This window comes from Centroberyx affinis, unplaced genomic scaffold (genome assembly GCF_046629955.1).
Source record: "Centroberyx affinis isolate AG114_WGS23_722 - 3 ecotype Tasmania unplaced genomic scaffold, CSIRO-AGI_Caff_v1 ptg000489l_1, whole genome shotgun sequence".
Lineage (NCBI taxonomy): Eukaryota > Metazoa > Chordata > Actinopteri > Beryciformes > Berycidae > Centroberyx > Centroberyx affinis.
This window is the reverse complement of record NW_027279143.1, coordinates 2,845-20,238: the sequence shown is the minus strand read 5'-3', so window position 1 is coordinate 20,238 and position 17,394 is coordinate 2,845. Positions and strand designations below refer to the sequence as shown.

The following is a 17,394-nucleotide window of genomic DNA, read 5'->3' as shown; positions in this document are numbered from 1 at the left end:
TCAATGGTTTGAAAAATAAAATGATCTAAATTCTCTGCTCACTCAACCGACTCATCTTTCGTGCATCTTTTACAATTGTGTGAAAGTCTATTTAGGTGATACTATGCGGTCAAACTGAACTGTCTGTGTCTGCCTTTTGTTCTGAGATGCATTGTATCAGTTTGGAGATGCTGTCAAATGATTAGAGAAAGTATGGATGAGTAATTACTCCTTTCATCCATAGGGGGGTGCAAGTTGTCCGTATTTCTCCATTGTCTGGATAAACTACAGTATATCAGTGGTGAGAGCAGGCACTTGCAATTCAGTGGGACTTATTTCATCAGTCTATTGTTTTTGGTTTTTTGGTGTGGGACGCTGAAAACGTCCCTGTGTGTCCAAAAGTGTCATTTCTGATTTTAAAAAGCTATTCTATTCTATGCACCCGGTTAGAATAGTATTCTATTACTATTCTAACCGGGTGCATGGCCTGCACGATGTCTACAGGTCACTACATGTCTGTTGCACCCAGGGGTGTCACAACGACATCACTCCTTGCCATGACTCAGTGAGTTGACCTCATCAGATGTCTAGGTGAGTAACCACCATCACCTCTGGTGTCTTGTCTCTCTCAGACTCTGAATCACTCTCCTGCGCACACCTGGATGATGTAATCACCTGCAATGTCTAACCTCAGAGGAAATACAGCTGTGTTTATGACCAACCACGTCATCAGAGACAGAGGAGATGCACCAGTGATGACGACATCCTTCCTCTCTTCAGCTTTTGTTCTTCTCCCATCTTCTCTTAGAATCAGTCTTAACCTTTTCTCTATAGCGAGACCCAAGAGTGCAGATTTCACTCCAACCACAACACTACAGCAGCTGATTAGTTTCCTCCATTCTGGTTGAAGGTGTGCAATTCACTGAAATCAGCTTGATGCATTGATTGGTTGGAAAGAAAACCTGCATGCTCCTGGACCACGTTGGCACATAGAAAAACAAATCTCTGCTTATATCTGACATACTGTAGGTCAGCAGGTATAAGCCTCTGGGTGCTTTGAAATATATTGATGAGGAAACCCTGTCAGTGTCCCTGGAACAGACATTCCCTCTGGTTCCTTTTAGAAGATATTTTAAATGGAAGCCAAATCAGTCTAGATTATCTGTGGGTCCCTGAAATGGAAACACTCATTTCTGTCCATGTCCAAGCCACTGAATGTATCCATGGTCTCATAGCTGAACCAATTGTTCATTTTATCATGTTAAAGTAGACTCTGTAACTGCATCTGTGGCCATTACACTTCCCTTGTTGTTGCCTAAAGCGCCATTGTCCTTAACTAGGTTACAGGCTGGTCTGGAAACTGGCCTGGCATGTGTCACAGTCAGTAGCTGAGGTGTTGCCTGTTTTGTAAATACCTGTGTAGTGGCAACATATAGGCTACCTTTGTTTACCAAGTGAATAGACCTTCTATCTGTTGTATTGCTTCATGGTATTCAGATATCAGGAATGTCACTAAGGACAATTAAAGAATGTTACATTGTCATTTAAATAGAGTGGATCTGAAGTGAGCATGTGCGTTGGCAACAGTGTCTCGACTCTTCTGTTAGACTAGAGTGTGATCTCAGAAGAATATTGTGAGTTGGATAAATTGTAACTGAAGATCTGGAGGCAGTGAAACTGTTGCTACACGTTTGCAACACTTTAACTACAACACTTCAACTACTTTTCCTCTTCAAATAAAAACGATTGCCCTGCTTAAGTCAAGTTTGTTTATTTATGTAGCCCTTTCTCACAAGCATGCCTCAAAGGACTTTACAGAGAAAGATCCTATCTAGATGGAACTGATCAACAATCAATCCATCTTTGATGCCAGACAAACACAAGGAAGCAGAACAAAGCACAAGACAAACAGTAGCTCAAACCTTTTAATGCAAAAGAGAGGGGAAAAAAGATGAAAAAAATAAATTTAAGCAGCTTGAATATGGTCTTATTGATGTAGCACACCCAGAGAGAAAAAATGTTCCCTTTACTGTGAACAGAACAGGTCACCTGGCATCTGTAGTCCAACTCACAATCTGCTTCATATTGACAGTTTATTAAGAATCTAAAGGGTCGACTTAAGTTTTCTACTATAGTCTCATTTTCTAATTCAGAGCTTTGTACATTCTCATCATTCCGAAGCAGTTCAAAACCCCTGGAATGAGCAGCAGAGATTCATTTATGATCTAAAAGCTGGCTCAGTAGCACTACCATTACGTCACCCCAGTAGCTCATTGTACTTTGTTAAGTTCCTCAAAACTTTTTTCTCCCCGACGGTGACTCAAGAAAGTGCGACGGCCAGACTCGGCTGCTGCGCGTCTGGCATGCAGGGTGGGACCGGTGGAGCACTCCCACCATTCAGGAATTTGGGAAGTTTCATTCCATATAAGGAGTTTTTGATATCAATCGCGACCTAAGGAAGGGAAGGGGAAAGGTGGAGCCTAGAATCGATTAACGAAGCGGACAGCCGAAGAGACTGCAGCGAAGCGAGAGTGTTCACTTCTGCCTACTTCCGTCGTCGTTACTCTTTTTTTGGCAATGGAATGAATGAGTGAATGTAGTCCAGGAGTGTCCGTTTTGTGAGGAAAACTATATTTTGTTGTAACAAAGTTTGAACTCTTGTGCACGACACGCTACTGTGTGCACACAATATACACAATGTGCATAAGTTGCATAAAAAAACGTGCAAATAGATATAAAACATTTGCACATAATAAGCGCTCTGTTAGGTATAAAGTCTGTTGCAAGTGTATAAAGTCTATAACATTCCTCAAGTCTTCATATTAATGACGGTATATTAACTGTTTGTCCTTATCAATTGTTTCTTATTAACAATACTGCCTTGCATTGCAAGCATTGACAGTTTTAGGCTACTTAAAGTAAAACGTGTTTCACAAATCTCTGTAGGCTACATTACACTGTATTAACAGCCTGATTCAACTAAGCTAATTAAACCAAATAAATCAATACAATCAAGTAAATTAAGCTGTTTTTATCTTTATCTTTCTGTTTTAATCATGTAAAGCAATTTGAGTTGCCTTGTGTGCGAATTGTGCCAAATAAACCTGACTTAATTATGGCAAATGTATGAAAATGAGTTTGACACATGTTTGACATAAGTTAAATCGAACACACACTTTAAAAATGTACGCACAGTTTTTAATTGTGGGCACATGTTAATTTGTTTGTAGAAATTATGGAATTGCATACACAAAATAGTGAAAGTGAGAGCACAAATGAACCAAAATGAGGGGATGAGATTTATCTGATGATGCACGTGCAACTAATGCTCCTGTTTCATGCATGCGCACAGTATGATGTCTGGTGTTAGCAATAAATATTCATGAAGATAATTATTATTATTATAGATTATTATTAAGATTATATTATATATTATATATTATTGAGCTGCTGTGCACATTACCTAGCTGTCCTGATAGCTGAATATTCATTAATATTCAAAATCTTAGACAGTTGTACGCCTGTGTGAGATGATTTCCCGCCTCTGTTGGCGAAGGCTCCACAGGCTGGAACAGGACGTGAACTATCTTGACAGGTAAGTGACGTTCTTTGGTAGCCGTCCGTGGGAGCGCTCTAATTGGTGGCCCGTAAAAGAGAAAGGAAGTATTTAGTTCATTTAGGTTTCATTGGAAGAGAAAGTTAGAGATTATTTAGCGCAGTTTTTATTCTCAAGCGGGACTTCTTTCACTCACAAAGTAAATCGACAAGTCACTGACAATGGCTAACTTTATTAGGGGTCCCGCCTATGGATTTTCTGCGGAAGTCAAAAACAAGGTAAGTAAGAGATAGGTTATATGTTTCCATAGATATGACGTAAATTATATTCAGCTATTCTCTCCATCATCCACTTTGAGTAAATTTCATGATGCGTTATTGTAGAGATGATTCCCCTGGCCTCCATTTTGATTTGCATATAACAGGTTCAAAAGGTAGAGAGAGGTGGACGGAAAGATCACCAAAGAGTTTGAAATTATTTTAAAGAGTTCAACATAGTTTGCTTCGTCAAGGTACTTTGCTTGAATGTATTTATGAGTGAAAACTAGGCCCATATTTATTCCTGTTTTCCACCTTCCAATGCAGACTATTAATTCTACCATGTAGGAGACTCACTTAAAAAGCAGACTATGGGCGTTGTCCCTCTTGGCAAAGAAGTATGTCGTTGTGGCAAAATTTGTTATCCCCGTTTCCAGCGTTTTCTCTTCCCCGTGCAGCCGGCTGCCCGGCGTTGTGATACGCATTAGCACATAATGTAATTCACCTATTAGTCCCTGGAATGGAAGCCGTCCATCCTCGTTATTGTCTTCCCTGATTCCTGTTATGACTTCGTTGAAATACCAAAGATACTCTCCTACTTCTCCTTGTGCTGAGGTGCCGTGCTATTCAACATGAGCAAACGTTTGTCTGACTATTCACCGCTCAACCCGAGTCAAATCTGTAAGAATGAAGCAAAGATAAATACTTATCAAGAGAGTTGTCATCCTATAGCCGAAATCAAGACACTTTTTAGACAGCAGCCTGGATGAGGTAAAAGCACCTTGTTTATTTGGATCTGTCTGCAGAGATCTGTGCACATCCGGATCCACTTAAAATACCAGTGTTGATGCTGGAGATAGGTTCCTGCAGCGCCTGGGTCTGTGTGTGTGTGTGTGTGTGTGTGTGTCCTAGAGATAAAACACACTGAGCAGCACAACCTTGACAACTTTTCTCAGACCGCTAAGAAAATAATGAATGATTTGTCCCTTTCTTACTAGTGTTATAGCACCATAAAGCTACTATACAGGGTGATTTTGAAACTCTGCAGGGAGCCTCTATTGGATCTCAAAGAGAAACCATGTTTTCTTGCCAGCTGTAAACTTTGTTCTCTTTGCTCATCATGTAGCAAAAGATCAGAAATACAAAAGAGAACATAAACTGCAGCTCCAAGTTGACTGAAGTTGTCTATCTAGCCGTAGGGATGTTAAGGGTGTTTTGGTCAGTCTGCCCCCTGACACATACCAACGTGTCTTTGACCCACCATCAGCTGATTTACCGTTCCGTTTGCATTCCTCGGCTTTGCCCTTGTATGGCAGCGAGAGGGTCCCCCCCCCCACCCCCAATCTCCACAGGCCCTCAGAACAAAGTGTGCTGGACGTAAAGAAAAGACATCAATTTCCTCTGTCTCACTGGTGACGTCCTTGAGGGGAGAGCTGAAGAGATGCTGAGCTGAGTGGTATTTCCTGCCATTGGTGACGTAGCCTCCTCTGTGCAATGTGCGGCATTTAAGGATTTGCACTTTTCCTCCCTCCCTCCCTCCCCTCTCCTTCCCTAGAACTGCTAGATACTGAAAATACTGGGAAACATCGCAAAGGCTTGGATACTGAATTCAAAGCAGGCCAGCTGCGATACGCAACATTTTTGAGTGTTACCGCGGTCATTCATTGGATAAACACAAACTGTTGTCTGTCCTTACTGCCTCATTCAGCTCTTTTATCCAAGCACTGTGGGGCAAATTCCTTGAGTTCAGCTTGTCTCTCTAAATTACATCTGTAGGATTCTTTGTGGGCAATTAAACTAGCCAGTGTTGTTTTTAATATGGGGATAACCGAATGAAGCAAATGTAATTAGAAGACAGACAGACATTCCTTAGGAATACAACCAACTGTGAGCTGAGTGCAGCCAACTTGTACATGGCATGTTATTCTGTGGTTCAGTTAGTTTCTTAGAGCCCGGGGACAGAAGGAGACTGTTAGTAGTTCATTGCCTTGGAGAGAGTTTGCTTGGAGTCACTCAACTTCATATCTTGTACATTTCTTCTCCTCCAGTAGAACTCTATAGTTTTTGTCAGTGATTATTTTTGCAGTTCTGGTTTTAGCATTGCTTTCCTGTTTGTCACACAACAGCCTGTTGTGTGACCATGCACTTCCTGAACGGCCTCTTTCGGTGCCAGTTTAGCATGTGTCTCACACTTACATTATTGATCAGAAGGTTTATAAATCAAAGTAACACGTCAATAACACCCTCACTAGAAGGTCAAATCTGTTTTTCCATGGTAAGTCCCGTAAAAACCCACCCTCCCCTTTTCAACAGCTACCTTCCTGTGCTTCAGGGGAGAATTTTGCAGTTTACCAAACAGGATGTCCTTGTATATGTGTGTGTGTGTGTGTGTGTGTGTGTGTGTGTGTGTGGGGGGGGGGGGGGGGTCATGTCAGTGTCACCCTATAGGGCTGAAAAAGCACAAAAACCTTCTTTAGACGTAACATACATTACATACATACAAACATTGGGGCAAACTGAAATTTAGAGATGACCATGAAACATGATTACACCCAGTCACAATAAACCTCTGAGGACAAATATTAACATAGGCTTTGCTATATTATCCAATGTTCTGTGAATACTGTAAACACAGCTCAGTTATCACATCAACGTTTTGTCTTGTTACTTTTTGATAGTGCCATTCTCTTTCAAGACTCACTGCTCTTTAAAGATATATACCCCTCCATTATTTAACAAATTACCTACTGGCTATTCTAGCTACCCGTGAAACACATTTGACCTTTGACCTCTCTGCCCAATCAGATTGCTCAGAAGTACGACCTTCAGAAGGAGGAGGAGCTGAGGATCTGGATCGAGGACGTGACCGGCACTAGCATCGGCCCTGACTTCCAGAAAGGCCTGAAGAACGGAGTCATTCTGTGCAAGTAAGCGATTGTTCATCTGTACTCCCAAACTGCATGCATCATCTATGATCCCATTTCTGTTTCATTTGTGGAGTCACATGAAGCATTGCTGCATCTCATGAAACAACCATAAGTGCATTCATCTCCCATTTCATTATCTACGGTCCTATTTTAAAAAGGGGAAATGAAATATCTCTTTTTGTTCCTCTTTGCATCTCTCTCACAGCCTGATCAACAAACTTCAGCCGGGCTCTGTGAAAAAGATCAACCAGTCATCAATGAACTGGCATCAGGTGAGCTGGTTGAAATTATTCTAATTGTGTTATGATAATGTCACTTTGTGTCTTTTCTAACGCCGATTTATTGACACTAGTGGCAATACTGCATGCAGTTACAGACCTACATTCATGCATAGTTACCAAATAGTTCCCTCTGCTATGAAAATGTGCTTTGGATGCCAGTACACTGAATCATGGCAAGTCATGATCACACTTGTATGTTGGCTGTGTTTTTGTTCTGCTTTGTTCTGCAAGTTATGTGAGATGCTTCTGAAACTGGTTTATTTACTGATGTGAAAGCAGACGCTGATTCAAAACAAAACAAAAGAACAATCCCCTATTTAAGATGGCTGAATATTGCACACACAGACACTGACAGAAACTGTACTATAATTACAGTTTTCTGTAGCTTCCAGGCGTGTGAATGCAGCTTTTCAATCAGGAAATTAAGACGCTATGCAAACAGAAGGAGCATGTGAACACACCTCCTTAATCCTAAATCCTGCATACACACTGTTGTTAATCCTGTTTGTGTCATGTGGTTTCAGCTGGAGAACTTGACCAACTTCATCAAATCCATCACAACGTATGGCCTGAAGCCTCATGATATCTTCGAGGCCAACGACATTTTTGAGAGCGGGAACATGACGCAGGTCCAGACAACGCTGCTCGCCCTCGCTGGCATGGTGAGACTCATATTATCAGACGCTGGTACTGGAAGGAAAGGATAAGGTTTTCCTAGCGTGTCTGTCGCAGTACACAATGAAGGAATGTATCTCTTATTTTTTGTACCATATTGCAGATTAAACAGAGCAACGGCTCTGTTATTATTCCTGCTGAACTCACAGCAGAAGTATGGCAAAAATGTGTGCATGTCAAAACGTTTGTCAGATGGATGAGCTTGTCTTGCACCTGAACACGTATGGGAACAATATGTCTTAAGTTCACTGTGCAAACGTCATGATAATAACCTACTGAGGTAACATTTTGTGGATATTCAACATGACAACTCTCTGCACTGTATCTTCTCCTAGGCCAAGACCAAGGGCTGCCAATCACGGGTGGACATTGGAGTGAAGTACGCTGACAAGCAGCAGAGATCGTTTGATGAGGAGAAGCTGAAGGCTGGGCAGTGTGTCATTGGACTGCAGGTAGAGTTAGTTTAAAATGCAAAAAGAGCCAGCAGGAGCTGAGATCTGGCTCCTAAAATCTCGGATTCTGCACCAAAACCAGTGAAAGCTGAACTCTCCTATACAATTCTGCTTAAAATCAGGAGCAGGATCTCCTTACCTCTAACATTCCTTTATTTAAGCTTTGCTTGCCAGTGTTAATAATGTACTTTTCATTTATTTATGACAACTTAATTTGATTGTTAACCTTGATTAACAGCCAAATACATCATATTATATGTGACTGTTTGAAGTTTAAACTGTAGCTTATGTCGACACATGGTGCACTGAGGTGAGGGTGATACTCACGGATGTGGCTGATCAGATCATCCAGTGTCAAATAACAAATTAGTCTCAGGATGCCATACCCTCAAAACCAAACCACATGAAAACAACAAAGTATTTGATATGGTTGTAAAATATTACTCCACAAAATCCAACTTGAGTTTAGCTCATATGTGTTGGTAATATGTCAGATGTGAGTATGTCAGTTCACGCTCTCTGCCGCATCTGGTGAAACTATTGCGAAACCAAACATTGTCCCGGTCTCCTGTCAAGCAGACTGTGCTTCTGTGTAAAAGAGCTGCTCATTGTTCTCAGCGCCTCCTCAAGCCTGTCTGTTTTGTTGCTGTTGCCATCATACCAAGCAAGATGTCAAAAAGAGATATGAGGGCTACCTAAACAGAGAGAAAAACACACAATGCAACTGACTGTTTTACAGCTTCATTTGAATATACTGTAGCTGTGGGTGACAACTGACTGAAGGTTAAAAGCATACATTGGGCCATTGTTTGCGTAGTATTGCATACTTTTAGGAAAATGACTTGCCTGCCTGTTATACAATGCAGTAATATTATTGCAATATTGTGTGACATTGTATTGTACATAAATTATAGATTTATTTTGCTGTTTGTCTCTTTAGATGGGGACCAACAAGTGTGCCAGCCAGGCAGGTATGAATGCGTATGGCACCAGAAGGCACCTGTATGATCCCAAAGCTCACATCCAGCCCCCCATGGACAACTCCACCATCAGTCTGCAGATGGGCACCAACAAGGGGGCTAGCCAGGTACTGTAAAGTATTTCCTACTTGTCATAAAGCCTAAAGGACCACAGTGGAAATAAACTTTAGGGCTTTAAGGGCTTTGAGCCATCAGTTATGCCCCATCCTTCCACTGCTGCCATAGCTTTTGATGTAGTAGAATAAACCATTAGCATTTTATAGGAAAGTAGTTTGTTTTGTTACCCAGCCTGGTTCGGTTCAGCTCTGCTCTGGTCCTGTTGTGGTGAGCGGACTGGTATTCATGTTTAGTCTCGTAACAAGCTGCAGGCTGCTGAATTGTTCCCAACAAAAGGAAAGTTGACACTCAATCTCTTTGGCCTAGAAGTCAGCTTGGCCCCAGTTCCAATACTGTGCGTGCAATGACAAAGCAATGATACTGCTGAGAATCCTGAGACCTGGATGTTTGCAATCTGCAGTTTGGTTGGGACTTGTCAATGTCTGTATTCAGGACCAATAACTGTTTTACTAAAAAGTAAATAAAGTGTCTCTGTATCTCCCTTATCTATCTCTCTCTCTCTCCCCACCAGGCCGGCATGACTGCCCCGGGGACCAGGCGCGCCATTTACGACCAGAAGCTGGGCACAGACAAGTGTGACAACAGCACCATGTCCCTGCAGATGGGATACAACCATGGAGCCAACCAGAGCGGGCAGAACTTTGGCCTGGGGCGGCAGATCTACGACGCCAAGTACTGCCCCAAAGGCGCCGAGGGCGAAGAGGACCAGAACGGGGCCGGCGGCGCCCGTGAGTATATCCCGGACTACCAGGACGAGGGTTACCAAGGTTACCAGGAAGAGGAGCAGGTGTACCAAGATGACGGGACTGATTATTAGGAGGAAGGCCAGAGGCGAGGAAGGGAAGGAGAGGTTGTATAAAGGAGGTGTGATCAGCAAAACTGAAGAAAACCTCAAGGCAGGCTTTTTATTTTTATATTCATTGGATGTTTCACCATTTTATTGGGTGGTATCCTTTTTAGTATTGTATAAAATTGTCCTCTTACCCCTCTTTGTGCAAAACCAACGTTACACATATCACTATTTTTATTTTATTTTAGTTTTTTTTTTTTTACATTGCTTTTGAAAAGGCTATTGTGTTTGGAGTGTTACCACAAAAGCCAGTATTTTGGCTGAGCGGAGAGAAGTTTTTGTATCCCAGGGAGTTTTTTTAATGTGCCAAAGCTCCACTCTGTATTTCTCCTTGTTCAATGTTTTTTTTATCTGACCCGTTGGTTACATTAAGGGAAATCCCTAGGTTTATGCAAGGGCAACATGAAAATGAAAATGAAAGATTAGGGAGTTTTTGTATTGACTTTATAAAAAGTGTTTTTAAAGAGATCAAAACACCTGAGCTTGTATTTATCCCATAGCTGTATCCTCTGTGTAAACAACATAAATTGTATTTCTTTGTCTCTCTTGTTTCTGGAGACATGCATTTGTTTCTGTTTGTTACTGCTTGCATCGATTCAGTATTGCTCATTGACATACTGTAAGCAGTTTTTGGTTGTTTGTTGAGACAGATGAGGGAACAAAATGGATTTGTGGGAACACACCACTGTCTTACCATGATACTCTGTCTCTACTCTTTCTCATTTCTGTCTTTTGTTTCCTGTGTAATATTGTTTTGTTTTTTTAGAGAGGAAATATTTCCTTTGTTTGCATAACCGGTCCAACTGGAGCCAAGCTTGTTTTCTTTGGATTAAAGACATTGAAAAAAAAAATTACTCAAAATATACTCTAGTTAAGTTTTCTACATTCCAAGCAAGAATACTGGATTCTTTTTTTTATCAGTGTATAATGTTTCAATGAATCATGCTTAAATAATGGTTGATGCGTGGACCAATCATACGATTATATTTGATCATATAAGGTTATTATTTATGCATATTTGTGATTTAAATGTAGGCTATTTTGTACCTTGACTCTGAATAACATTTGGTATTGGACTATAGTTTTTCTTCTGGATCCATCGTTTTGTTTTTGATAATGGAAAAAAAAATTAGTTGAGAAATATGTTTTTGTGAATAAAGTGTAATAAAGATGTACATTCATTATCTGATGTGTGGTTTGATTTGTAACAAGCACAGATCCTGTACAGACCCACGGCGCATGTGTTCAATTCAACTCAATGCACTGAAGCATTATGACACGGTTATCAGTTAAATAATTCCAGTAACGTCACTTAAATACCACTGGCAATGACGTTACCTAACGTTAAAGTTTATATGGCAACGGAAGACATGGATGAATGTAAATTAACGGCAGAGAGTGGGACTCAGTGTGGGACCAATGCTCGGCTAGCATGACACGTTTATTTAATTATTATTACGTTAAATTACCTATTCCACCAACGTCACACACCACAGGTAATAACGTCACCTACCGTTAAGGTTTGTAGGACAGCAGAAGATGTGGATATCTGTAAACTGACAGCGAAGAGTGTGGCTCAATGTGGGATGAGTGTGAGATCCAATATGGCATTATCAGTATGGGACTCAATACTATTTAGCCCATAGGTGAGAGACGCCCTCTAGAGGCCATCTCAAGAAGCGGCATCTCACTAAGCGTTACCTGACTGACTGACTGACCTGAATTTACCTTGTGATGCCCTCGACTGTGCCATGGGAAAAACTGGCAACTGTTTTCAGTTAGGCCCCCATTCCTTGTGGAAAACTCCACCCTCTGATACTTTTTACACTGTTATGAATCATCATTCTGTTATGTTCAATGCATTCCAGGAGTTATTTGTGATGAAGTGCTAGAACTTACTTTTTTGTTGTACCCACTTTCCCTTAACCTGCCTCATCTACTTCTTCTTCAGTTAGTTATTTCCTACATTTCCCAGAATGCCTTACAACAACCCCCAGAGAACGTGTCTGAACTTCTTACATTCAGCTGTGGATTTTATGTGCAGATGGATAGAGCGATAGAGATACAGATAGTGATAGTAAGACAGTGAGTTTAAGTCACATCCCTTATTCAAAACACAACATGTCTTGTGGCTGCATTCTGGTCCATTGAGGCTAATGTCAGTGGAGAAATTGGTCTCTCTCCTATGATGGATGTCTCCCTGTATGATTGTTGAATGTCGGTGCAAAATGGCAGCTCTAGAATGAAGCCCTTGCTCTTTGATTCTGAGGGACTGACACCAAAACCTGATGTTTACTGTTGATGTTTTAGGTCGCTATTAAATTTCATTGTAGCTGCTGGAAATATCTCAATGTGACGTCAGAAATATATATCTATTTATATCTATTATATATATATATCCGTTTTGGGGGAAAACAATTATGTGAAGTTCATCATTCAATATCTCCGGTCTGTAAAAGTGTTATCATTTTAACAAAAAGGACTTAAGTTGTCTACCTAAAAACTACCATAATGCTGTACTACTTGTACTACTAATTTTTTAATAAGTAGTGCAACTTTTGTCACTTTCTGTCATTTTTTTCAGTCTCATTTTTCCCAAATGAGTGTGTCACTCAGATTTATCGCAAATATTTTCCAAATTGTACACTGTAAACTAGGGATGGGACGATATATCGATATTCAGTGTATCGCAATACAAAAATGTGACAATATGTATCGTGGGGCAGCTATTTTTAAAAGTTGACCGTTTATCTCGAGAAAAGAGCAGCGCGTTCTTGTTAGAAACAGGATATCATTAGAGACAGGATTTTATTAGAGGCAAACTATTGTTAGAGGCCTCCTCAAAGAGAAGGAGGTTCTTCTCAAGACATGGAGCGGAAAGAATAACTCCACAATGAGGAGACCATGGATCCTGCCTGACCTGAATTTGCCTCGTGATGCCCTCGGCTGTGCAGTGGGAAAGGAGCTCTGGGAAGACTTGTTTAGCGCTTGACACAACAGTAGGCCTGCCATTTATTTGATTAGTCTGCAGTAGTAGCTCAGATTTGATGTCAATAACTAGTGAAGATGATGTATGAGCTGATGATGATGTGTTATGTATGAGGAGTATGGATACATATTTATGAGTGATAAAACAAAACCCCAAACTGATCAGATGACAAAACTGCTGAAAAGAGGAATAGTGTTTTCAAACAAGACAGGAAAGATTATGAAACACTAGCTGAGTGTACTAGGCACATCTTATCTAGTATTGCGTACTCTATCATAAATCATCCTTTTCATATGAATCAGCAGTCTGATCTTGAGTTGCCACATTTTCAGAAGCCTCGAGTCGTAATACTACTGAGCAGCAGCGCTTGAGCAGTTGGGGATTCAGTGCCTTGCTCAAGGGCAGAGTAGTTGTTGAGGAGGGGAGAGTGTTACTTTCCCCTCCCTCCCCCTCCCATGATAGATGTTATGACCACGAATAACTATTCATAGTATCCCCATGATGTCACATGCATTTCCTACCAATATGGTGCTTTACCATATACACAGCTCATTGGCTGTGGCTGTCATTTGATTATAATCACCTGTTAATTTATTACAATCACCTGTTGTTTTCCTACCAAGACGTGTGATGTTGATGTAACAGGTGATGCAACAGAATACTATGAATAGACTTTTGTTAATAGTTAGGAAATGCCTTTCATAAAGAAAGATAGCCATTCACATTGTTTCTTCTGTTCAGTTTCTTTTCATGACCATTAATTTTGTTCTCCTGATATGTAGGACTAACACTATACTAGATTCTGATTTAGATCTGGTTTCTGGAGTAAACTAGCTAAAAAGAAACAACACTGAAAATGGAAGAGATCAGATACAAGATACAGTAATTTTAGCACTGGATGCACGCGTTACTGTCCGATTGCACCATCTGCTGTTCAAAGAGCACCGCTGCATGCTGGGACCGGAAGAGACAATGGAGTAGACCGGATGCTTAACCTGAGTCGCGCGATATTAGGCCTAACGAGACTTGTGGATGTTCTTTTCCCCGGAACATCAGGCAAGATGGTAGGTGCCCAAGTCTTCGTGAGGCTGATTATAACAATCTATATACATCTGCACTCCCTAATAATTATTTAGGCAAACTGAATGGATCATCCGGCTGTCACGCGCCTTCACAAACAGTCGAGTAGTAAATTATGGCACATAACGTCAGATAAACCTGTTTATTGACTTGTATTAGCTTGAGCTATGATTGGCTATGGCCGACGATGGCTAAGCTAACCCAATGGTACAACCGTACTCAGTTTTTATAAGTAGCTATACGAGACTATATAATTTCACCATGACTATAGTCTTCAAACGAGGGCCAGTAGCTATTCCGCTGTTCTCGAATTGAACAGCGGCAGTCATGGTTTGCTACCCGCTAACTTACTGGCTATATGGTAAAAAATGCTAACGATATGCTAAATGTGATGTATGTGACTTCCATAGGCGGATACCGAGATCAAGAAGAAGCGTACCTTCAGGAAGTTCACCTACAGAGGTGTGGACCTGGACCAGCTTCTGGACATGTCCTAGTGAGTGAGACACTGTGTTAAATTGCTTTCTAACCTTCTGACCCATCCTGAAGCTGAGACTTGGCCTTGGGGATGGTCAGCTGTAGGGAGCAATTCATTATACTGACATTGCATTTTCGTTTAGGCTCCAGGTTAGCTTGATTCCTGACGTGCTGCTTCCTAAAGCTGTAATAAAAAGCATATCTCCAAAAAAGTGGCAGAATATACTGACTTCCCATAAGTCCATGCAAAATCTGTACATACTCACACTAATACCTGCGTATTTAATCCATGTAGTGAACCAACTCCACTATATTTACAATGGCATTTGTAGCAATACAATTATTTACATAATTCCTTTGATGGACTGGCAACCTGTCCAGGGTGTGAACCTGCCTTCTGTCTAATGTGTGCTGGGACTGGCTCCAGCCTCCCATGATCCTGAATAGGAAAATGTGGGTATGGAATATGGATGGGATGGATTTTCTTTTTTACACATTGTCTGGTTTTACTGTCTGTCGCTTACTTTTTTGCACTATGTTTTCTTAAATGTATACTGTGTTACTACTGTTTTACTGTTTGATCTACTTTACAATGCTAAGAGGATGCTTTCAAACTAAGCATTTCATAACCAGCTAACTGCAGCTGTACTGTTACTGTTCATGGTTGCCAAGGGCTTAGTTTGACACTCTCGTCCTTCATAGTGAGCAGCTCATGCAGCTGTACTGCGCCCGCCAGAGGAGGAGGCTGAACCGTGGCCTGCGCCGCAAGCAGCAGTCCCTCCTGAAGCGCCTGCGCAAGGCCAAGAAGGAGGCTCCCCCCATGGAGAAGCCAGAGGTGGTCAAGACCCACCTGAGGGACATGGTCATCCTGCCTGAGATGGTCGGTTCCATGGTCGGCGTGTACAATGGCAAGACCTTCAACCAGGTTGAAATCAAGGTGAGGTGTTACTGCTCAGGTGGGAGTTATTGGGCAGCAGGATGAACAAGTGTATTTCCCCCAAGTAATTAGATGCCTCACCCACTATTATGATCACATTCCTGAGACTGAAAGAGGCACTTCAATTTCAATGAAGGTTGACATGGAGGGGGGCGGGGTGTTAATCTAGGACAGTATAGACGTGTGTGTAAACATACCAACACATTAATGCGTTTAGGCCAGATTCAGGCTCAGAATTGGACATAAATGGGTTCGTGTGTACAAGGCCTGCAAGGGTCCAGGCAACGTGGCTGCTAGGGCTGTCGCAGTATTGCAATACCACGCTATAGACAAGCCAACCGCGATGGATGGCAAGCAACCGTCACAACCGCGCTGTTCACTTTTTTCTTTTTTTTCATAATTTAGCGACTTTTCAGAACCCCCTGGCGACTTTATGTCTGAAAAGCGACTAGCGACAAATCTGGCGACTTTTTCTGACCATGGGGAACAATGTGAAAGTGTTGAATCCCAAAGCATTTGCCAATAAATTGGTACGGCTGATGCTGGTTTGCTCTACTTGCTTGTCATCCAGAGAGGTCTAATGATCACAGCGCTTCCCACACACAGCGTAGCCCCACGTCCTCCGCTGCGAGTGGAGTGTAGGTTATATATTGATATGCAAATTAGCATGCAACGTATCGCATACTGTGCTGTTGAGCCACCCTAAATCACCGCAGGGGAAATTCCTTCACCGCGACAGCCCTAGTGGCTACTCATTGTTTAACCTACTCTACAGCAAGCAACAAAAGCCACAATCTTGTTTGAAGGCTTTCATAATTCCAGGTCAGTCTGGGTCTGTGCCTTCTCAAAGTATGCAAGTGGTCTCCCATTATTTGATGTGAGAGCGCCAGGGATACAGTTTGAGCTGTCGGACCAGTTTGATTTATCTACATCTGCATCATCTTTAATGGTACACTTTCTGAGCGACGTGGTGATAATCAAGACTGAATAAAACTCAAGATGATGAAATGTTAATTTGGTTATAATGGTTAATATTCTCCCGCACATTTGGCAAATTAAGCAGTGGTTGAGTAGTTATTGCAAACTGGCAAAGTTTCCACCATCCTGGACATGCCCACATTGTTTTATGTAATGGAAGAGTCTTGTCACAGTACTTGGGTTATGATTACATTTGGACCACAACTGTGGGATGCTGCAGTTGAAGTTGCAGTTTCTTGTAGGACTGGCCAACTGCCTCCATTTTAACATAAGTTGTCTTTACCACTTGTTTGGCGTCTACCATATAGGGTTTTGAATACCATTTCCTCTACTGTATAGCTCCATACTGGCAGTTGTAGGGTGTGTTTTTATCTTGTTACTAACATGCAGCTGTTTGTTTCTCCTCTCCAGCCTGAGATGTGCGGTCACTACCTGGGGGAGTTCTCCATCACCTACAAACCAGTCAAGCACGGTCGCCCCGGTATCGGAGCTACACACTCTTCTCGCTTCATCCCTCTGAAGTAGACTGGCTGTTTTCTTTGTATAAATAAAAAACTGGGTGCCCCACACAACACTGCCTCTCTTGCATTCTTCAACATGGAAGACCAAAATGAATACAAGCTTGAGTTGTTAATCTTTTTAGGTGTTGATTGCAATATGGACTGCTTCATGGTGAAATAATCAAGCATAATTATGCTTCTATGGAAAAGTCATATTGGAATGTGAACATGTCAAACAGTTGAATCTTTGTCATTTGTAGTGTTGGAAATTAATTATTAATATTCAGTAAATGTGTGTATATTTCTTCTAAGCTGACTTGCAGACAGGCACATGAATGCACAAGAATACATTTGATACA

At 41.5% G+C, this 17,394-nt stretch overlaps 2 protein-coding genes across 3 annotated transcripts; both read left to right on the top strand.

The window, feature by feature from the left end:
* The first annotated feature begins 3,646 nt into the window (after positions 1 to 3,646).
* Positions 3,647 to 11,258, top strand: cnn2 (calponin 2). Of its 2 annotated transcripts, none has more exons than XM_071517386.1 (7): positions 3,647 to 3,813; positions 6,598 to 6,719; positions 6,925 to 6,991; positions 7,525 to 7,629; positions 8,011 to 8,127; positions 9,068 to 9,214; positions 9,736 to 11,258. In XM_071517386.1, the coding sequence occupies exons 1-7, from the start codon at positions 3,757 to 3,759 to the stop codon at positions 10,039 to 10,041; spliced, it is 921 nt and encodes a 306-aa protein (XP_071373487.1). In that variant the 5' UTR covers positions 3,647 to 3,756; the 3' UTR covers positions 10,042 to 11,258. The 2 variants fall into 2 exon arrangements, with proteins under 2 accessions (XP_071373487.1, XP_071373486.1); XM_071517385.1 differs by having other exon boundaries at positions 3,649 to 3,813; positions 7,525 to 7,662.
* Positions 11,259 to 14,071: 2,813 nt separating this feature from the next.
* rps15 (ribosomal protein S15) lies at positions 14,072 to 17,107 on the top strand. Its single transcript, XM_071517388.1, has 4 exons — positions 14,072 to 14,127; positions 14,554 to 14,639; positions 15,323 to 15,557; positions 16,947 to 17,107. The coding sequence occupies exons 1-4, from the start codon at positions 14,125 to 14,127 to the stop codon at positions 17,058 to 17,060; spliced, it is 438 nt and encodes a 145-aa protein (XP_071373489.1). The 5' UTR covers positions 14,072 to 14,124; the 3' UTR covers positions 17,061 to 17,107.
* The last annotated feature ends 287 nt before the right edge of the window (positions 17,108 to 17,394 follow it).